Source organism: Barbus barbus (genome assembly GCF_936440315.1).
Source record: "Barbus barbus genome assembly, chromosome: 8".
NCBI classification, from domain to species: Eukaryota; Metazoa; Chordata; class Actinopteri; order Cypriniformes; family Cyprinidae; genus Barbus; species Barbus barbus.
In genome coordinates, this window is record NC_136736.1 from 16,631,269 (window position 1) to 16,654,209 (window position 22,941).

Sequence of the window (22,941 nt, forward strand, 5' to 3'; positions counted from 1 at the left end):
AAACATGCTGCAATGTTGACTAATCAAGGTTTCTGCTTAACTTTTGTGTTAACTCCCATGTCCCGTAAGACCCTTGTAATGGACATTCTTGGATTCAGTCCGAGATATAGCCACAGAGTTTAAAGGGAAATCTTATCTTTAACCAAGCACATCTTTTAACTTGCATGCATGTAAACTCAAACTCTGGAAATTATACAACTACTTTGAATGCCTTTTGAATAAAAGATAAAAAATTGATTACCAAGTCTTGCACAGTAGTGCAAACTCTCAACTAAGCATGTACTAAAAAAAAAGACTTTCACAGACTCATGCCCTTCCCTTCCCCCACTCTGCATGTTTCTGATAAGAATAAACAATGGATTTCAACCTAAGAGACATAAGATAGCAAGATAAGAGATATAAGAACAAACAATCAGTTGACACAAATATATTTAGTAAACTGGCAATTATATTCAGTAGCTTGTTTTATGCAGACCTAAGAAACTAATACCATATTGCAACATTTTCACATTGCATTGAATTACGATTCTATGTTTAATGTCATATACTTTTGAAACAATAAATTAGATTTGTTTGTTTTTTTCAAGGAATTATGTTCTAATATGCGGCGAGTGTGTGTGTGTATGTGTGTGTGTGTGTGTGTTTTACAAATTTAATTCAGGCCAAATGTTAAACTGATTAATCTGAGCAGGAACAGAAGACAAACCCGAGAGTAAAACATCATCACAATTCTCTTGGAAATGTTAGGGTAAATATATGATAGTTGCAGATATAATGCAGCTGTTAAGATATTTATGGAATTACATATACTGTAAATATGACACAACACTGCTCATTAATCTTTTGTTATTCTCTCATATAAGCCAAAAGGAAATGCTGACAGTGTAAACAGCCTGTTCACGAATTAGGGTTGTTTTCTACAATTGTGTCTTCTGTATGTATAAATGATATTCATAAACCTTTATTAAATAAGTCACGAGTCATTAAAGATCATATATAAACTAATTTTTATAATGTAATCACAGTAAATTCATTCAAAATAAATTATTTTAAAAAATGCAAAAAAAAAAAATGCTTGGTACTCTAAACAATGTATATTTCTTATCTTTGATGCACATTTGTAAAAAAAAAAAAAAAAAAATCAATAGTCAACTATTTATAGAGTTCAGAAGCAAGTGATCAACATGCGGGCCAAAACACTGAATAACTTAAGTTCAAATACTTTGTGCTCTATTTGTGAAAACAAGATGATCTCAAACATAGGCAATAAACAGACACACTGACATATGAGTCAGAACAGAGATAACAATGTGCACTTGTTCACTGACAATGTACAATATTTACTGTGACAGTAAAGCGTTCTGAAACAGATCAAATAACAGTGTCCATAAATAAATGGATATTCATGCAAGATTCCAGATGCTCTTCAGCAAATATTTTCATGTGCAACAATGCCTTTTGCTCTTCATCCCCTCTTCATTATAGTCCTCCAAATATAATATCGGCGACTCACTTTGGGAGCGTTTTTGAATGATGGATGGCAACACCAGATCAAAGAGTGTCTCAAACATAACATCTACATTAAATCCAGTCTTAGCACTTGTCTCGAAGCACATCTTGTCCGCTGGTGGGCTGGCACCCTCTATTGCCTTATAGCGAATTACACGGTTGTACAGTGCTATGGCATCATCCTGACTCACCTGTTTGTGCAAGGGAAAGTCTGGAGGTTTGAGAAAGGATGGAAGGGGAAGCACACTACCCTCTTCTGCCCTGACTTCCTCCAGGGTCATAACATGGGCTTGAGGGTCAGTGAGGTCTGCTTTGTTGCCCACAATGGCAAATATACTGTCACTATTGGCTGAGTCAGTGAGAGAGAGGAAGCGATCTTCAAGCTCTACGAAGCTCTGCCAGTTTGTGACATCATACGTGAGAATGATGGCTGCAGCGCCGCGACAATACATGGAGCCCAGACCGTGGAACTGTTCACGACCTGATGAAATAAGAAATACAGATATTAAAAACTGGCAGCATTTCAAAAGTTTCAACTTTATGCTTTCGATAGAAGTCTCTTCTGCTCACCAAGGCTGAAATGATTTGATCAAAAATAGAATAAAAACATAATACTGCAAAATATTATTATATTCGATTTTATGTAATTTGTTCATGTGATGCAAAGCTGAATTTTCAGCAGCCACTGATTTAGTCTTCAGTGTCCTCCAGAAATTATTCTAATTTGCTGCTCAAGAAACATTTCTTATTATTTATGAATGCTGCAAGCAGTTGTGCTGCTTCATATTTTTGTGGAAAAGGTTTTTTTTCAGGATTGTATGATAAATAGCAAGTTTAAACATACAGCATTTGAAAAAGAAATCTTATAAATGTCTTTGCTGTCACTTTTGATTCATTCAATCCTTGCTGATAAACGTTTATAATTCGTTTACTTTTAAAACACAAAACCTTTGAATTTTATAGTGCATTATGGTTTCCACAAAAATTTGAAGCAACACAACTGTTTTCAACACTGATTATAATAAGAAATGTTTCCTAAGCAGCAAATCAGCATATTAGAATGATCTCTGAAGGATCATGCGAAACTGAAGCCTGGAATAATGCCTGCTGAAATTCAGCTTTGCATCACTGGAATAAATAACATTTTGCAATATATTCACATAAAAATATTTTTTTTTTTTTAGAATATTCCTGTTAGGTTTTTTCTATTTTATTTTAATTTTATATGTATTATTTATTTATTATTAATATTATCTTTTATTTTTGGAGAATAATAATTGTGTAGAGTGACTGTTCATAGTATGCTGCAAAGCTCTGGAAGAAAAAAACGCTGTAAAAGCAGAAAACAATGAAATTGAAGTTATTGAGTAATCCTGCCCTCCAATGACCTGTCAACTAGAGAACTGTTGTGTCAGGATCACTGAGTCAGGAAATTAAAATCAAGAACCTGATCAGTCCAATTTTTGACTCTTTAAAATTCTTATTTGTGTGACATGGAAAAAAATTACAGCATATGTGTGCCTCATAACACGAGAGTAGGTAAATAATGGCAACATTTTAATGTGTAACCTACTTCTTTAATGAAGTTAAACATCGAGGCCAATCTTTTAACAGTTAAATCAAATAATGTTCCCTTTTTTTAATGTTCCTTTGAACCCCATCTCAAGGTCATGATTTTTCTGAACATGTTTATGGGGTCACTGGAATTTTTTTGATGGCGTGGCAGTGCACATTCAGCTGGGAAATTTCTGTTCCTCATAGCTACATCTATGGCTTCAGAAAACCAATCACTTTCATTTTATGGAAAAGAGCAATGTGAAAATGTATCACAATTGTAATATTAACTCTTAATTATTGTGCTTCACAGAACAAAGAAAATCATTTGTGCTTGTTCATAAGGTTGAGTAAACGCTGACAGAACTTTCTGCCTTTAAATACTCTGGAATACTTTAGTTGCATTGTACCGTAAGTCCAGTACTGATGTCATTTTTGTTTCCACAAAGCATATGTGAATAATAATGGGTTGGCATATAAAATACATTTTACAGAATCTTATTTGACAATATAATTATTTATGTTACTTTATTTTATTGTTGTTATTAATAATAAGAATAAAGAAACAAATTACAAACAATATGACAAATTAAACAAAGACAAATAAAAAAAATAAAAATAAATACTGAATGACAATTTTTTTTTTTTTTTAGTGTTAAATAAATAAAAATAAAATAATAACATTGCCCACACAAATATAGTTAATTTTGGCAGATCATGCTCAATTAGATTTATTTAGATTAGTGATTTTCCGTGTCATTGGATCAGGGACATTCAGGAATTTACAAGACTAGGCTTGTCACTTGATTTCAACATGATTACATGTGGAAGAACTCTTGTCCCAGGCAAAATATCACAAACTAGTTCTGGGAAAAAAGAAAATTTATATATATATATATATATATATATATATATATATATATATATATATATATATATATATATATATATATATATATATATATATATATACACACACACACACACAGTATATATATACAGTATATATATATATATATATATATATATATATATATATATGCATCTGATTATATCCGTTGTATTGGTCAAAACTGCGAAATTTGGACGGACTTCCATCAATCTTACCCGCTGTATCCCAGATAGAGATGTTGTACGGACCCCACTGCTTCAAGAAGAACGCTCCGCCGATTGTGCTTAAAGTTTCCTTAAAGCTTCTCTCTGTGTATCTGTGGAGCAGGGACGTTTTCCCTACATTCATATCTCCCAGGATTACCATTTTAATATCAGGCTTTCTCATTTTCCCAGGAGCAGGCATGGGTTTAAGGTTGAAAACTCAGTTTTGTAGAAACACTTTAAGTAGCAGATCTCAGCAGGTCTTCTGGGCTGTGGCGAGTTGAAACGGACTTGTTCGAGCCCAAACATGAACATAAACGGTCCTTTTAAAAGAGCATCAGTGCTCTGCTCCCACTTAAATTTCACTTCTAGCAATGACGAAACAGGAAACTCAATGGCACAATACAAAAAAGTCCCGGTTTAAACTCCAAATGTCGTCACACAGAAGACCAAAGCAAGATTAGAATATTTTTTTTTTTAAATCACTTGTTTCTTATAAATTAATCTTTATTGTTCCCATCCTATTTATGTCTGTTTTATTTAGGAATGTTACATTACAACGTCTACTTACCAGACCTTTAATTTGCACCAATTCATAATGAATATTATGAAAGTTTTTGTTTTTATTTTTTATACGGACATATTTTATCTTTATTCTTCCCCATTTAAAGAGAAAAGTTATGACAGAGGTCTTCAGGGAGCCTCTTCATAATGTCTTCAGATATCAAAGGACAAATCTTCCCAGAAAAACCATAAAGCATGTTGTGAACAGAAACAAGTTTTCAACCAAATAAACATATAATATGTATAACTTTGCTCTAACTTGTAACATTGCTATGGTTAGCATACCATATTCCATTATGATCATCAGACAGTGGAGGTCAATCACGATCCTTGACTTGTGTAATTTCTCTAGTAGAATGGTTGAGAAATGTCCTTTAGTTTGTCCTAATGTCCTTTACTGAGACAAATATACAAAAGGTCATTAAACTAAGCGTTAAACTAAGAACAGAGTTGTTTTATTAACAATTACGAACATTATCATCAGACACAAGATGTGGTTATGATTACTAGAGGAGTTACAGCTTCAGTTGCATTATAGAACTAATCTTTAAACTGTCATTTCTTTGACGATAGGAAAAACTTTACCACTGAGATACAAACAGCTTGTGTTCTAATAGATCAAGTTTGGTCCCAATTCAGTAAGTGGTTAATTCTTCCTTGTCTCTCCTCTTGTTATTTCCCATGTGGAGTTTGTGCCTCTATCCTGAAACCAAAATCAAAATTTAGCAATGTAAACCACAGTGAGTCTTGCAGTGTGCTTTTTCAGAAGGCACTGGATGGTCCTACAAGAGTTCAAGGGATCAATGAAGAATATGCAAAGGAAAATGTGCATTATAAGGGTAGATAAATGTTTGGTGACTTAAGAAATTTCAGGAAGTCTAATTACTTTGTAATTATGCCTTTGGGTTTTTGAAAATCAAAAAGGTATTTGTACAGTGTACCATGCTTAAATAATAACCATGCATTTTCCTTTGAACACTCTTCTGCACTTAGTCTAAATAGGATGAAATCTTACCTTAATGTGGACTCCAAGGGGTGCTAGATTATTCCTTAAGGCATCACAGGCCTTCAGCAAGGGCACTCTGTCTGGCTGTGGATGCCTTTTCTGAATTTCAGAGCCAGTGTGGGGATCTTGATCTTCCACAGAAAGAGCAAATTCACGAACCTTAATCCGAAAATGCACCAATTCCTCTACCACATTATTTAAAACTCCAGAGGAATCATGGACTTCCTAAGGGACACAGAGTACAAAGGATTTAAAGTGTTGCAGTGATTTAATTTTATGAAGAAACAGGATGTCAATGCCTACAAGGAAGAACATTTTTTGGTCATTTTGTTCTTGATATTTACACATATACCAGGTTACTCAATACTCAATAAAAACATACTGCAAGTTTCAAAACTAAAACTAACTCCCAAGTTTAAAATATGAATTATTTTTATACCCCTTATATCAATGAGTCTCATATTTACATCATGTTTTTACTGTAAATTATGATGGAAAGTATTTATGAGATTACATAAATCGTGTTGAAATTAGGAGATCACTGCATCGTTTGCCCAGTAGACATGACTGTGTTGGGCCAAAAGAAGCGCATGCTTGACTTGTGACAAACAATGAGGTCTGTGATCACGCAATGGTTGAGCTTCGTTTACCATATTTGATGTGCTCTACTATTTCCTGTAGCTCAAATAGTAGAGCATGGCGCTAGCAACGCCAAGGTCATGGGTTCAATTCCCAGGAAAAGCAAGAGCTGATTAAATGTAAAAACTGTAACTTGAATGCAATGTAAGTCACTTTGGATAAAAGCGTCTGCTAAATGCATAAATGTAATGCTCTATGTATGTGCATTGATCAATGGTTATGTGTGAATAAAAGCCTGTATTTAAATCTGTTCATATAAATTATATAAAGCGATTGTGTCACTCCATAAGCCTTGATCCAATTCCATTCCTTTTATGATTTCTTTATGTAATTTTTGAAGTTTAAAATTTTTGTTGCACAGACTTTCAATATATGTGCAAAATAATAAGAGAATATTAAATGATAACTTTAAATCTTGGTGCCATTTTTGCACCAAGTGCCCATTAATTTCTGACACTGATGTATTTCCTATATCTGAACATTACAGAAATTATTATTGGCTTTGTAAGGCTGGTGCCAATATGTCTGATCGACCCCTCGATGAAACAAAAGGCCCTCCTGAAAATTAACACTTGAACTATCTCCTGCATATGTAAAAGGAACTTCAGAGACGCAGCACACAGTGCAGCTCACACTTCACACACACTATCTCCCCTTCACCCCCCTCCTCCTCCTCACCTAAAATACACTGAAAACCTATGCAATGTTATGTATGTACAAGAAGTAACTATGCATGTTTGATATAATTTAAAGTGTCTCCGTGCGCCTGGTAAAATGGTCTCATTCTCCCAACCATAATGAAAAGCTAAAAGAAGTTACAAAATATGAGAAAAGTGATGGGTCTCTTAAAAGGTGTTTCCCTCCCCCAGATCCTCCATTCAGACTATACCTCCTGTATGTAAAACAAGAACCCATTCAAGTACAAATTCTGATCTCACAGTGTGAATCCCTCAACAGGGAACCAAAATGTAATTATAATGACAGACGCCACCATTTGGTAAGAATATTGAGTTCAGAAAAGTGGAGAAAAGTTTGGGGAGTCTGTAGGTTGACTTCCCACACAAACGCTGTGTGTAGTTTTGTTGAAAGGTAATAATTTCTACAAATTCCTCTATTTCTGAATTGTTGTTATGACATGTTCAACTGATGATTTTATTCTTATGAATTGGATTTTGAATTATTGCTTCATTACCTGGTCAATAAATTGTAAACGTTTGATTGTATTCTGACCGACTCTGAGATTTGTTTTCCGAAGTAGATTATCGGATTCGTATATTTCCACAAGTTTGTGTCAGAGATTAGTGACGACTAATACCCGATATCTAAATTCAAGCGTGCTTAGATGAGGAGACGAGTAAGTTTCGGTCTAAAATCAGCAGATGCTGTTTGATCAGCCTAGATCTGAATGCATCGATGACCTCTGTTCTAATTTAATGTTACTTTAGATAAGTTTACGTGGAACAAGCCACGAGCTTGGCCAAAACAAAGCCATTTTGAAGAAAGGTAAAGTTGATCGACTAACGTCTTTAAATGGTGATCAAAAAGAAGACTCTACTAAAGTAAACGATTGAATTAAGTTCCTGAGGGGCATCCAAGGGGGCTATATATTACATATCTTTGATTGGGCATGTGGGAATACAGCAAATCTCAGATATTTAGCCAAATACCTCTGTTTTGGGTCATCGGAACTGACGAAATTGTGCCGGAGACCTGGTGAGGAACTCGAAGCGATATAGTTTCCTGATCTAAGCGGGTAAAATATAATCAGAGTTTAACAGAATAATCAAATATTCGTTCACTTTAATGATGCACAAATATCATTAAAATCTTTTTCATTAATGGAGTCAGATGTAACGACGAGTTATTACATGTGAGAAAATATTGCATTTAATCTTGTGTTGCGAAAAGGAAAGACAAGCAATACGCAGAGAAACCTTCCTCGTATTATTGGGAACCCCCATTGTACCAATAGACAAGCTTTACAGCTTGACACCGATAGCCTTGTGGGCAGCGCGCAGACATACAGCGTTGTTACACTACGGGTGTCTCGAGTTCGAATCCCGGCTCGAGGACCTTTCCCGATCCTGGCCCTCTATTTCTCTCCCACTTCGCTTCCTGTCAGCTCTGATCTCTCCAAAATTTGGCAAAAATGCCCAAAAATGTATCTTTAAAAATAAAAAAGAAGTTATAATTGAAAGCCAAAATATCCTATTGAATATAAATGGTTTAATTTATATCCTTCCTTCCATCTATTCATCAATCCTTAAAGCTGCTTTGTGAAATTCCTGTGCCACAGAGTGGAATTGCTAATAAATGACCATTTTAAAATGAGTTGAGAATATTTTCCTCATGCACCACTGTTTGGTCAAGCAGGCAGTCCTGCTTCTACATCATTGAACATAAAGTTACATTAGGATTAGGTGAAGTATTTTAACATAAAAAAATACATACATTAGTTTTAATGTTTGATCTTTTACCTTTCTGTCCAATAGATCAATTCCAAAAACACCCATGATTTCCCTGACATAGGACAGCATGGCTCCAAATACAGCAGGACTCCTCGGCCCATCAACCTTCAAACACATTTTTTTTTCATCTCTGACTAATAAATCTTAATATAAAACATCTAATTAAAGATGTACAATTTAAAATTTACAATTTTGTATAATGACAAAGAATTTGAGGCCTCAGTGACCTACCCTATGATGTTACCTTAGTAGCAGGCTGAAGCTGACAGTTGCCATGGTGAATGAGGCTCATAATGGCATCCACAGCTTTTGGGGTGTCAAAATCATCAGTGAGTGCTTTCCGAACGCTGGACTGTGTAGCTGACAACCTTGACCAAACAAAGACAGAGGAGACAAAATTAGACATTTTCATCATCAGCTCGTCTAGGCTATATTCACAGTCAAATGTTTGGGAATTATAAACTTATTTATTATGAGGTGTGATTCTATAATTGTTCTGTTCATCTGTTCTATTCTCACTATAGCTGTGAATAACACCCGAACCATATTAACAGTGTATGAAGAAACTATAAAAGATGGCGTCATCCATAACAGTGGAAAGTTTTATCCCATCTGGCACAAGGTTTCCAGGTCAAAGTGAGGGATGTATTTATCTGTAAAACCAGTTTTGACTGCTTTTTTATTTTTCAGTAAGTGTAAGGCACATGCAGACCACAAAAATTTAAATCCTTTGCATGACACACAGCTCATATATCAGTCTCTGCACGCTATCTTATTCATGTCATTCTGCTGTTCAAAATGTATATTAGACCATGAATGTGATCTGTCTTTACCTCTCCCAGAGAATTCCCTCCTCTATAGGCTGGCACTGTAAGTGGCCCTGCATGTAGGCCTGTGCATTGTGGCAGAAGGCAGAGACGGTGGACAAGGTACAGCGGGCTTCATTCATGCTTGCATCACTATAGTCGATTGCTGGAAGGTTTAAAAGACCCACAGTAAATGTAAGATATCTTCCCGTTTTTGCTGTAAAACTACAGGATGATTACTTTCAGAAGTCCCTTTCAGCACGTAACACATACCTGATCTGTATCTGGTCAGAAGGCAAAAAAGTCTAAACTCATTTGCAGTGTAAGATTTCAGAAAATCCTAGATTATGAAGAGAGTTAGATTTAAAATACACTGTAATATATTAATAATATAAGACATAATTTTACACATATATATATATATATATCAGTATAACTTGTTACCTTTATAGTTATATAATTCTTCAATGATTTTGACATCTTCTCTACGCTTCCTTTCAAATGAAGGTGCCCTTAACAACAAAGTTTTTATAAAAATTTTCAGCAGCAAAGTCAGCAACAATAAAACTAAATTTTCACAGAATCTATGTTACAGTATGCAACCTATAATTGTACAACTAATACTACTTAAACCAGAAGACTAAGGGCATTACCAGAGTGCAGGAAGTAGTTTCCCCATTGCTCACACTGATGATACGCCTCAGACTGGGCAATCTCATTCTCATGATGTGGGAAGGCAAGGTCGATTCCTCCAGAGTGGATGTCCAACTGACTTCCAAACACTGAACTGCAGATAAGAGCAAACGAGTGTTTATGGATGTTACCATTTCATTATATGATTCTGTTTCATATTTTATTTGATGGGGTAAGATTTTATAATACATTCCAATGTGGTATGATAAATGTACATTCCTGTTGCCTTTAATAAATGGGAAATACTGCTACATCTGCCATCCATCCCTAGACATCCATTCCTCACCCATAAATGGGCTTGTCACTTATTTTTCTTTTATACCTACATTTGTAAAACATTTGCATGGCTCCTCCGCAATAAAACTCAAGCGCTCAGATAACCATTTATTCATAGTGGAGGAGTTCTGTGATCCTACGAAACCTGGAAACGCATGTCTCATGTGGTCATTCACACTTTCAACACGATGACAAATTTAATTATAGGAAAATAATATAATATTTATTATGTATTCATTTTAATATCCAATTTAAAAAAGGAAAACTGATTGTTTAAATGGTTCTCTTACGTTTTAACTATCAAAATTATGCATGTTATTAAAAAGAGGTGACAATTTGCAAAAATAACCTATTATTTACATAAGGCAAACATTTAACTATTTAACCAACTAGTAAACCGATTAGTCCTAATTTATATAAATAATATAAAACATGTCTGCTGCCACAAAGGCCGATTTCAAAGGTTCACATGAATATACATGGATATGTGAATACATAAATCACTCTTCTTGTAAACAACTTTCAGCATTTCAGTAATAAAAGTCTCCAATACTGACAATGCATGCACCACAAAGCGCAACAATTATTGGCATGGCAGTGATCAAAAAGGTTTCACAAAACCACTTTTGGACTGAGCCAGAGGTGTATAGACCCTTTTAGGGCCGACGTCACAGTTACGTCACAGCGCTAGCTGGAGGCAAAACAAAGGGAGAAATGAAGGCAATGGTTCAAACCAGCGCAGATTCGACTACACAAGGGGAATCTTTCTGCCTCCAGCTAAGCTCCGCCCACAGAAAAACATCACAATGTTTACTAACAGAAAAAGGGTCTATAAAGCAATTAAACTACAATAAATTACCTCACCATCTTTGGTGTCAAAAAACAGTAAGTCTTGCGGGGAAAAATAAATACCCAGACATTCTGGATTTGGACAGCAATAAAATCAACTAGCCCCTCTAAATGTTGAAATTACATAGACATACACATAAATAATTACCATCCAAACAGGGCTTAAAGACCTACAGTGGTGTGAAATGTAATTAATTCCTGTGAAGCAAAGCAGTATTTTCAGAGTCACATGATCCTTTAGAAATCATTATAATATGCTGATTTTTAATCAATGTTGGAAACAGTTGTACTGCTTTATTTTATTTTATTTTTTATACTGTATTTTTTGGGACCTGTGATATTTTTAAAAAATAAAAAGTTAAAAAAAGAATTTAGTCAAAATAGAGATTTTGTGTTACAATATAAACTATTCAAAAGTTTGGGGTCAGAAATTTTTTTCTTTCTTTTTTTTTAAAGATACTTTAAAAAACGTTTAGAGAAAGTTAAATAAACTTTATTCAGCAAGGATGTGTTAAATGGATAAAATTGATGGTAAAGACTTCTATTGTTAGAAAATATTTCTATTTTGAATAAATGCTGTTCTTTTAAACTTTTTATTAATCAAAGAATCAAAGAAAAAAGTATCAGGTTCCAAATAAATATGAAGCAGCACAACAGTTTCAACACTGATAATAAATCAGCATATTAGAATGATTTCTGAAGGATCATGGGACACTGAAGACTGGAGTAATGATGCTGAAAATTCAACTTTGATCACAGGAATAAATGCTATTTTAAAGTATAGGTATTAAAATAGGAATAATATAATAATACAATAATATTTCACTATATCAGTGTTTTTTCTGTATTTTTTAAATGAATACAGCCTTGATGAGCAAGAGACTCAAAGTCAAAGACTCAAAAACAAGGTCAATTATTTATCAGGTTTATAATATAGCCCTAACATAATATATTATCAAAACAAACTATTTAAACCAGAGGTCTTCAACCCTGTTCCTGGGGACCCACTATCCTGAAGATTTTAGCTACAACCCTAATCAAACACACCTGAAGCAGCCAATCAAGCTCCTCAAGACTGCTTGAAAATTGCAGGCAGGTGTGCTGAAGCCGGTTGGAAATAAACTTTCCAGGAGAATGGGTCCCCAGGAGCAGGGTTGAAGACCTCTGATTTAAACTGATAGAATAGAATAGAATAGAATAGAAACTGAAGCAAAACCTAAGCTGAGATCTGTAAGTTAAATATAAAAAAGCGTGAACATATGAATTCTTCTATAGCTGTCTAAACATCGATATGAAGTACAGTTTGTACAATACTCTTGTGTGTGACCGTACAATGTTTCAGAGTTTTGTTACCGTTCTTTGCCCATCCTCTGCTATTTCCAGCACTTAATCAAGCCACTCTTCTTTAATACATGAGGATGCTTTATTTCACATGTCATTGCGTTTGCGTTGTCTCTCGTGTTGAGCGCACCGCAACCATTGAAGTGTTCCGTTTCTACAGCGACTCATTTGGTGCATATCGTTCTCTTTCTATGAAACCGGTAAACCGCATTCACTGGCTCTAACTCTGTCGTGACATCAGCTCTATAGCGTTGCTATTCTTTCCCTTTTACTGGCGGCATTCAATCAAATGGCTTCCCAACTCATTTTTGTGTGCGCGAGGCACATTATTTCTATGGTTTCAATAATAATAAACATACATTTGCATAAAGCATCCATATTTGTCCATGCCCATGTTGATTAGAGTAATAAAAACTTGAAAAGTATTCATTTAAGGTACATTTAGAACAGATAAAAATGTGTGATTAAGTTGCGATTAATCACGATTTAAAAAAATCGATTGACAGCCCTAGTTTCTGTATGAACAGAGGATACATTTCTTGAAGCTACTGCCTTAAACTATGCATATAGAGTAAATGTACCATTGACATCCATTCAAAATCAGACACAACATCAAAGCAATGCAAAACAAATGCCAACATACAGTGATATTTGGTTTGACAGAGCAAATACCTAGCAATCGTAGAACATTCAATGTGCCACCCAGGTCTTCCTTGTCCCCAAGGTGATTCCCAATGAGGTTCATGTGGTTTGGATGCTTTCCACAGAGCAAAATCCCTTGGATCTCTTTTATCCTGAGCCCCTAAAATACAAGAAACTGTTTATTACTCAACATTATTTAGGTTAGCTTCTAATACATTTTAATTATGAAAAATGGACTTCTCTTAACTACAGACATGGCATATACAGTATGAAGAGTAATATGATTTTAGTTCATTATTCAAGTTAGCCCAATAACAATTTTGCAGTGGAAAAATTTGTGATTAAAGACTACAGGTCCTTTTCAAAAAATTAGCATATTGTGATAAAGTTCATTATTTTCTGTAATGTACTGATAAACATTAGACTTTCATATATTTTAGATTCATTACACACAACTGAAGTAGTTCAAGCCTTTTATTGTTTTAATATTGATGATTTTGGCATACAGCTCATGAAAACCCAAAATTCCTATCTCAAAAAATTTGCATATTTCATCCGACCAATAAAAGAAAAGTGTTTTTAATACAAAAAAAGTAAACCTTCAAATAATTATGTTCAGTTATGCACTCAATACTTGGTCGGGAATCCTTTTGCAGAAATGACTGCTTCAATGCGGCGTGGCATGGAGGCAATCAGCCTGTGGCACTGCTGAGGTGTTATGGAGGCCCAGGATGCTTCGATAGCGGCCTTAAGCTCATCCAGAGTGTTGGGTCTTGCGTCTCTCAACTTTCTCTTCACAATATCCCACAGATTCTCTATGGGGTTCAGGTCAGGAGAGTTGGCAGGCCAATTGAGCACAGTAATACCATGGTCAGTAAACCATTTACCAGTGCTTTTGGCACTGTGAGCAGGTGCCAGGTCGTGCTGAAAAATGAAATCATCTCCATAAAGCTTTTCAGCAGATGGAAGCATGAAGTGCTCCAAAATCTCCTGATAGCTAGCTGCATTGACCCTGCCCTTGATAAAACACAGTGGACCAACACCACCATCACTGACTGTGGGTACTTGACACTGGACTTCAGGCATTTTGGTATTTCCCTCCCCAGTCTTCCTCCAGACTCTGGCACCTTGATTTCCGAATGACATGCAAAATTTGCTTTCATCCGCTGAGCAACAGTCCAGTGCTGCTTCTCTGTAGCCCAGGTCAGGCGCTTCTGCCGCTGTTTCTGGTTCAAAAGTGGCTTGACCTGGGGAATGCGGCACCTGTAGCCCATTTCCTGCACACGCCTGTACACGGTGGCTCTGGATGTTTCTACTCCAGACTCAGTCCACTGCTTCCACAGGTCCCCCAAGGTCTGGAATCGGTCCTTCTCCACAATCTTCCTCAGGGTCCGGTCACCTCTACTCGTTGTGCTGCGTTTTCTGCCACACTTTTTCCTTCCCACAGACTTCCCACTGAGGTGCCTTGATACAGCACTCTGGGAACAGCCTATTCGTTCAGAAATTTCTTTCTGTGTTTTACCCTCTTGCTTGAGGGTGTCAATGATGGCCTTCTGGACAGCAGTCAGGTCGGCAGTCTTACCCATGATTGCGGTTTTGAGTAATGAACCAGGCTGGGAGTTTTTAAAAGCCTCAGGAATCTTTTGCAGGTGTTTAGAGTTAATTAGTTGATTCAGATGATTAGGTTAATAGCTCGTTTAGAGAACCTTTTCATGATATGCTAATTTTTTGAGATAGGAATTTTGGGTTTTCATGAGCTGTATGCCAAAATCATCAATATTAAAACAATAAAAGGCTTGAACTACTTCAGTTGTGTTGTAATGAATCTAAAATATATGAAAGTCTAATGTTTATCAGTACATTACAGAAAATAATGAACTTTATCACAATATGCTAATTTTTTGAAAAGGACCTGTATTTACATTTACAATAATTTTGTTATTGATGATGAAGACCTCCAAAAAAAAAAGAAATATCATAAACATACCCAGCTCCCCAACAATCCCTCCAAGTTTCACAAGCTTGCCATAGCGGTTACCAATTGACTGGGTGTCGAAGTAGACGTTCCCTGGATCAACAAATAATACTGGATATTCAGTTTCATCTTCTATTCACTGTTGGGGGGGGGGGGGGGGGGATTAAACAAGAAAGCCTTGACCTGTAAGTGGCAACAAAATAGAGAGTGGCACCTTGACTTGTGACATAGGCATGTCCGTTTCCAATAATACGCTCTATAAAAGCTACAATCTGGGGTATGTTGTCTGTCACTCTCACGTATACAGCTGGAGGAAGAACCTGGACAAATGAACAATGATCATTCAAATAAATTATTTAGACAAGATAATCCCCAATCAACCAAAAGTGGTGATTTACCCGCAGTGCTTCCATGTCCCTCTTAAACTCTTCCTCATGCATTCTTGCTAGGACAGTGGGCGAGATGTTCTGCTGCAAAATACATCAAATACAACTTTTTACATGTCTTAAAATTGCTAAATATTTACAGCCTTCCACATAAATGACTAATCTTGTGTATACTGAAACAGAAGTTAAACAATATATTATCAGTTAACACTTACCTCAAGGCTTCTTTGTATTATTTTATCATCAATGTCAGTGATGACCATGACATGGATGACATTAATTTCAAAAATTCTGGATAAGATCCTTTGCAGAATGTCAAATCTGACATATGAGCTGCATGCAAGGAAGAAAAACAGATGGAATGAATGAAGTAAAAACGTAATATAATCTAATTTCAGGTACTTATTTGCAGGTACTATTTTTGGAATCCGATTGCATGATTAAGATTACATGTAATCAGTTACTAGAACAAAAAAAATTACTAAACCACCTAAAATTAAAAAGGAAAATTATACTAAAATAACACTACAACAAACTGTGCTTTTTTCAATGTTCCGCATCTAGTTATCAAGCAGAAAAACTTACCACGCATGACCGAGATGGGCATGGTCATAAACAGTAGGTCCACAGCTATACCTGCAAGTGACAGAAGAACGTGTAATGTGCATGTAAGAAAATCTCAGTTTCACCTTATGGTCCACTTTGTGCCTTACCAGGTAGCAATTCTTTCTTGTGCCAAAACCAGAGGTTCTTTCTGCTTGGTGAGACTGTTGTAAGTCTTCAGACCGGTGTCAAACCCCGCAGGTTTGATCCACTTTCTCTCCGCTCGGCTGCATATATTATGACTGGACAACAATGCCGTTTTTGTAACACCATTATGAACCGAATGCCTGATTCTAAAGCCAGAATTAAGCAGTCTTACATTTGCAATCAATGCTAAAGGAAGCCTCATTTTCATCGTACTGTATTTGGTGGTTATAATAGTAATAAAGATGTTGCATAACCTTGACGATCAATATCTACACATTTTAGCGTGTTTTCCGATTTGGATTGATGACATGTGTAGATTTAGCCATCTGTTCATAGTCTAAACGTCCTCGATGTGTCTACACGATCTGTTTCTTTTCAGTGTCATCACATGGAAAGTTCAGCTACTGGTAAGAGTCCATAACTCTCAACACACCACCAAACTGACACAGATCTTTCTCTGCTGTTTTGCAGTGGGTTCTTCTTCTACTATTACTTGTTTAATGGCAGCCTACTCTTTAGTAGCACTGTCGCCACCTATCGTACTGTTCGCCGCTCAGTAAGGTGAATGAGATACATGTATTCATAGAAGATATACATGTGCTCAAAAGTTTATTTGCACAATTTTTAGTCTTGTCAGATTTCCTTTCTAACTCTGCTGTGCCATTCGCTACTGCATAGATACATTTGCCTGTTTGTTCTACACTTGCTTCTATGTTTCACTCAACAAGATGCTTCGGAAAATGTTTTGGGAAAAGTTTGGTGCGAATTCTACCTTTTAGATTTCATGAGCCTGCTGTTATATAGGAAAAATCCTCCATACGCCGTGCTTTGCTCTCCTTCGCAACCACAACACTTCAGCTCAGTTCCTTCTTGACATTTCCCATACTCATGCTCTCCTCCACATCTTGAACATCACCTTCTCCCTCACAAACAGCAACAGTGTGTCCTATGTGCTGACAATAACAACACAAGGGTGGGGGTGCATATTCTCATACCAAGAAATTTATGAAATATAACCTCACCTTTAAAGGTAGATTACTGTCTTCAAAATGTATCTACACAAAAAACATTATGACTATCCTGTCTTCGGTTTTTAGCTGGAGCATCTTCCAACCTCCAAACAAGTTTCCTTTTATTTCCTCCATAGATAGGCTTACGTTTAAGATACCTTATTTCACACTTTTTCAGACTTAATAAATGGCTCTTAGAACCTTTGCTTTTTGTTCTCATCATAACCCTTAAAACTCTTCCATTACCTAGATAGGCTGCCCCTGTTGTGCCAAATTCTGACCCCCGCCAGATTACTGCCTAGTATTGGTAGGTTTAGGGTTAGGTGTTGGGGAGGGGTTAGGATCAGGTAGCGATTTCAACGAGGGAGGGGGGGTAATAATTTGTCAGGTGTCGAAAATGGGCACAACAGCGGCCCTTTGCGTAAATATAAATATAAATAAAAAATAAATTGTAGTAAATGTAAGTCCATCGGCACAGACGAATGTCTCTATATGTAACGTCACAGAAAATTCCCATGATGCAAAGGGTATTACAGTTATTTACTGTAAAGGGAATTTTCAGTATTACACTGGGTGATATACAGTACATAACTGTAGAAATTACAGAAATGTCTAACAGTGTAGGAGTGCAACAATAGAAAATGTTTGCTAAATAATAGATTGCACTTGATTGCACGCAGCCCACTTGATTAAAAAATTCTAATAATGCGTGCTCCGGCTCAGTGGTGCAGCGGCTCAAAAGTGCTGGTCAATATCAAAATGTTTGAATTAGCCAATCAAAGTGTAGAAGAAAGCGGGATTTACTGTTCAGACGCTGAGCTGCACGCAACTTGAATGCAAGCTGAAGTAAGATGTAAGCAGCTAAACTTGACGAGACAATTCAGCAATATTTGCCAACTGTTTACGATTAAAAAAAATAATAATGTTAAGCGACAGACATTAATTTTCAGGAATGCAAACTACTACTGGCCTTTTCAAATTTCTCAAATTTTAAGGACATTACGGTATTCGTCACAATGTAGCCTACATTTTTTTTTCTTCAATGTAGCCTACATAACAATAGCAGTTTTCAGAAGACATGAGATAAGAGTTAATGTCTTATATAGGCTTTCTTTCATGATTTCACGTGACTAAGAAAATGTTAAAAAATCTATAGAAATCATTCTCAATCTTACTCTAGATTCGAACATTGTAAATCTGAAGACTTTTGCTTTCGAGTGCTGTGCATAGGAAAGTGATTTATATTATAGGCCTTATAAAAAACATAATTTGCTTATTAATTCACATGTATTCTTTTATATACATACTGGTGGTTAAAAGTTTTAAATAATTAAGGCTTTTATTTATTTATTTGAAAGAAGATTTAATTTATTTGATCAAAAATACAGTAAAAACAATAAAATTATGAAATATTACACTTAAAATGGTTTTCTATTTAGGATCTTTTAAAATGTAATTTATTTCTGTAATCAAAGCTGAATTTTCAACATCATTACTCCAGTCTTCAGTGTCCCTTCTGAAATCAGTTTAATGCTGCTTAATTATCAGTTATTATTTGTGATCAATTATTAATAATGGTTTTTATTATTGGTATAATGGTTCTCAGTTAAAGAACATAATTTATTTGAAATATAAGTACTTCGTAATAAGTGTAAATATCTTTACTGTCACTTAAATCAATTTAATGCAACCTTGTTGAAGAAAAATATAAATTTATATTTTTTAATCTTTCCCAAGACTGAATGGTATCACATTTTCCAAAAAATATAATAATCAGAAATGTTTCTTGAGCAGCAAATCAGTATATTAAAATGATTTCTGAAGTATCATGAGACACTGAAGACTGGAGTAATGATCCTGAAAATTCAGCTTTGATCTCAGGAATAAAATACATTTTACTATTTGCATAGAAGATGGCTATTTTTAAATTGTAACATTATACATTTCACAATAATGTTTACTGTATTTTTCATCATCAAAATAATTATACTCTTTTCCACATTTGGAGCTTTATGATAGATGTCAAGCTCCTGCAAAAGGACAAATAGGCCTGTATATGACCAATAGAAAGGCACCATAAAAAGTCCACATTCTGCACTATTCAGTGCCCCCCTGTCAACAAGCTTGGCCCTCCCTTTGGCCGCCCTAAATTTGGAATCATATCACAGCAAACAATTTTGGGTGAAATGCGCTGTTTGTCCTGTAAACTATAAATATATAAAAAGTAAAACATCACCAACTGCTAAATTCAAATCTGCGTCGCTGGCTGGCACAGAGCCAGAGACATACACATTTTTAAAGCACTGTGCATTATAACCAATCACATACGATTCTGTTGAGCATATAATTGCAAGGACCAGTCAAAAGCGTTCAGATGAGTCATTGCTGAAACAGGCTTGCTGCGTCCCAATTCGCATACTATCCATCCTAAATAGTATTCAAAAATAGAATTAGTATGTCCCAAATCATAGTAGGCTATGTTTAAAAAAGTATGCCAAAGATTTCCGGATGGTCTACTACTTCCGGTTAGTATTCGAAGTGCAGATCGATTTTTTTTTTTTTTATTGCTTAAACATACAAACACACCAATTAACAACAGTCAGAAAATTCTTAATACAATTCAAAAAAGTCCAAATAGCAGCGTAACAAAAAATACAGATAAACAAAATAAACATAACAGGAAAAACTAAAAATAAATAAATAAATACAGAAAAATAAATAATACAGTAATACAATGCAAGGGGCTTAATCATCAAAAAACACCTTCAAAAGGCCACATAGTTTAAGGGCTTTTTCAGAACGCATGATCTTCAAGGATTTGAAGAAGATTATTAAATCTTGCTGGAAAAGTAATAAAGTGGGAGGGTTATTAAAGAATCTACATTTATGAATGAAATAATTGGCCAAAATCAAAATATTATTAACCAAAAATTCAACATCACAATTTCGACAAAAGGACAAATATTTCACAGTTTTAAAATCAAAGTCAGGTATTACATACTTCAAGCTTAACCAAGCATAGAGATCGTCCCATAATTTTTTTGAAAATTTGCATAAATAAAACAAATGTTCCAATGACTCTATGTCTGCTTCACAAAAAGTGCATTCATTACAATCCAAATTAAATCTGTGTCTGAGGAACTCATTACAAGGCTAGATATCGTTAATAATTTTAAACTGAACTTCTTTTGCCTTTGGTAGAAGTGGAAAAGAGAGAAATCTTGTTCTAATTCGAACTACTTTATCTTCAGGATAATCAAAAACAAGAGGTCTCTTCTTTACTTTTGAAGGGAAAATCTGTGTATTTACTAATGTTCTTAAAACCTTATTATTACATCTCTGATCAGTAAAATTAAAACCAGAAATGAATAGATTACCTAATCTTGGTATCACAGATGAATAACACAATGCGCCTTTAATCAGATCGATGCACACTCTAATACGGAAAATATATACCACAACACATTGTGGACGAGGATTATATTAGAACTACAAACACGCATAAAAAGTGTTAAAAACTACAAACATGGCGGATATGCGCGACCGACGGACAGGTAGAGAAGGGGATTTGAATGATAAATAATGTCTAACCTGATTCAAAATATTAATTTAATGTTATCCAAGTTATATTTCATCTGCAGCAACACTATGAACTTTTATAATGATACGTTTGGTCATTAACTTTTAAATGCATCATTATGCAAACACATGAGAAGAGTTCTCGGCATGAAAGACCCCCGATGTGCCTCTTAATTTCTCTCCAGTACGGTAGGAAATCAAATTAAACGAAAAATGGATGATGTTAACTGTGACAAGATGATTGACAGGGCAGTTTAAACAGTTACAGGATGCACGTAACTAAAACAGAGAGTCCGTTAAAGAAGCAGCTACGATGAAGCTGTATGTCCCAAAGCGTGCCTACTATTCTGCTACATACTCAAAAGTATCTACTTTTTATTCACAAAAAGAGTACATACTTTTAGGGCATAGTATAAGTAGGCGAATTGGGGCTAGTTTTATCACCGCGCGCTGACTGACTAACGTTAATTCTTTCATCAGAAAAATCAAAGTGAAGATGTACGAATGTAAGTAAGATATTAATTTCACAGTGTAAACATCTTTAGAGATTATTATGACAGTTTTGAAAGTGCTTGAACTCGCTGGACTGAAGTGAAAATGTTCTTTGCTCTTTTTTCTACAGTTAACTTAGTGTTTTTATTAAGTTCACATTAAATACAAAGTCAGTCGTATTAAAAATATTTTATGGCATGACACCCATGTCTGGTACTTAAGAAAAAAAGACGGGCTTTTATGCGTAGTTAATTACAGTATTGGGCTACTTTCCCTGTCGCCCATTATAGACCAAATAACATAATCTATAAAGGTGCTAAATGCATTTACTTGCACATATTTGAGAATCGAGATATTTCATAATATATTTTAGGGATATATCGAATAAAAATAGATTAATTAATTAAAATAAAACCAAAAAAAAAAAAAAAAAAGACACCATTACAAAATTAGTAATGGTTGTACTGTTATAATGGGACTTGTATTGGTTTTAATGGAAACTGCAATGGACCCTGTTTGTCTCTACTGGTAATTGGTTGCCTTCTATTGGTGGCTTGATAAAACCAATAAATCCTAATGTAATATGTCCCAAAACACACTACAGAAAAAAAAATTTTAATGGTTAAAAGTTTATGGTTTGTAATGGTATTTGTAGTGGGAACCATTACATTTTTCTGTGATGGTTTTTTTTTTTTTTTTTTTTCAGTAGGACACACCAGTTATACAGTGGTATTGTGGCTGCTGTGTGTCACATGACAAGCATGAGAGCCCCCCCCCCACTCGTGCCCCTTCAAAAATAATGAGTGCATGATGTCCCTGACACTACAATACAAAATTATTTGTCAAAAACATGATGAAATATTTAATTTAGTTGAAATTGTTATAGATTACTTTTACAGATTGCAGTGATACATGACATGATGAAAAATGACTGAATGAATAATACTTAAGGTTAAGATGAATTTAACCTTAAGGTTACTGTGGTCTAGAACCGCCCCTGCCTGGAGGGCCGGAGCCCTGCAGAGTTTTGTTCCAACCCTGCTCCAACACGCAAACCATGTAGTTTTCAAATAAGCCTGAAGGACTTGATTAGCTGGATCATGTGTGTTTTATTAGGGTTGGAGCTAAACACTGCAGGGCTCCAGCCCTCCAGGAACCCCCCTTCAAAGCTTGCCCTTGAGGACCACTGTCCTGTGGAATTTAGCCCCAATCAGCTAATCAAGGTCAAGCTTACTAAAAACTTCCAGGCAGGTGTTTTGGAGCTGGTTGGAGCTCTCCAGGACCGGAGTTTGAAACATGACAGGGAT

General features: G+C 35.3%; 2 protein-coding genes across 4 annotated transcripts; both read right to left on the bottom strand.

The window, feature by feature from the left end:
• Positions 1–936: 936 nt before the first annotated feature.
• LOC306874233 (ras-related protein Rab-20-like) lies at positions 937–4,534 on the bottom strand. Its single transcript, XM_079424129.1, has 2 exons — positions 4,171–4,534; positions 937–1,990 (listed from the first exon to the last, which is right to left on the bottom strand). Exons 1-2 carry the CDS (start codon positions 4,358–4,360, stop codon positions 1,440–1,442), a joined length of 741 nt encoding a protein of 246 aa, XP_079280255.1. The 5' UTR covers positions 4,361–4,534; the 3' UTR covers positions 937–1,439.
• A 139-nt stretch (positions 4,535–4,673) lies between these two features.
• Positions 4,674–17,053, bottom strand: LOC306874231 (putative cysteine--tRNA ligase, mitochondrial). 3 transcript variants are annotated; one of them, XM_079424118.1, is made up of 16 exons: positions 16,808–17,022; positions 16,517–16,648; positions 16,389–16,439; positions 16,019–16,136; positions 15,816–15,887; positions 15,632–15,737; positions 15,430–15,510; positions 13,473–13,602; positions 10,295–10,428; positions 10,086–10,153; positions 9,915–9,981; positions 9,669–9,807; positions 9,080–9,203; positions 8,845–8,940; positions 5,738–5,953; positions 4,759–5,425 (listed from the first exon to the last, which is right to left on the bottom strand). In XM_079424118.1, the coding sequence occupies exons 4-16, from the start codon at positions 16,064–16,066 to the stop codon at positions 5,369–5,371; spliced, it is 1,338 nt and encodes a 445-aa protein (XP_079280244.1). In that variant the 5' UTR covers positions 16,067–16,136; positions 16,389–16,439; positions 16,517–16,648; positions 16,808–17,022; the 3' UTR covers positions 4,759–5,368. The 3 variants fall into 3 exon arrangements, with proteins under 3 accessions (XP_079280243.1, XP_079280244.1, XP_079280245.1); XM_079424119.1 differs by having other exon boundaries at positions 16,726–17,000; XM_079424117.1 differs by having other exon boundaries at positions 4,674–5,425; positions 16,517–17,053.
• Positions 17,054–22,941: the final 5,888 nt, after the last annotated feature.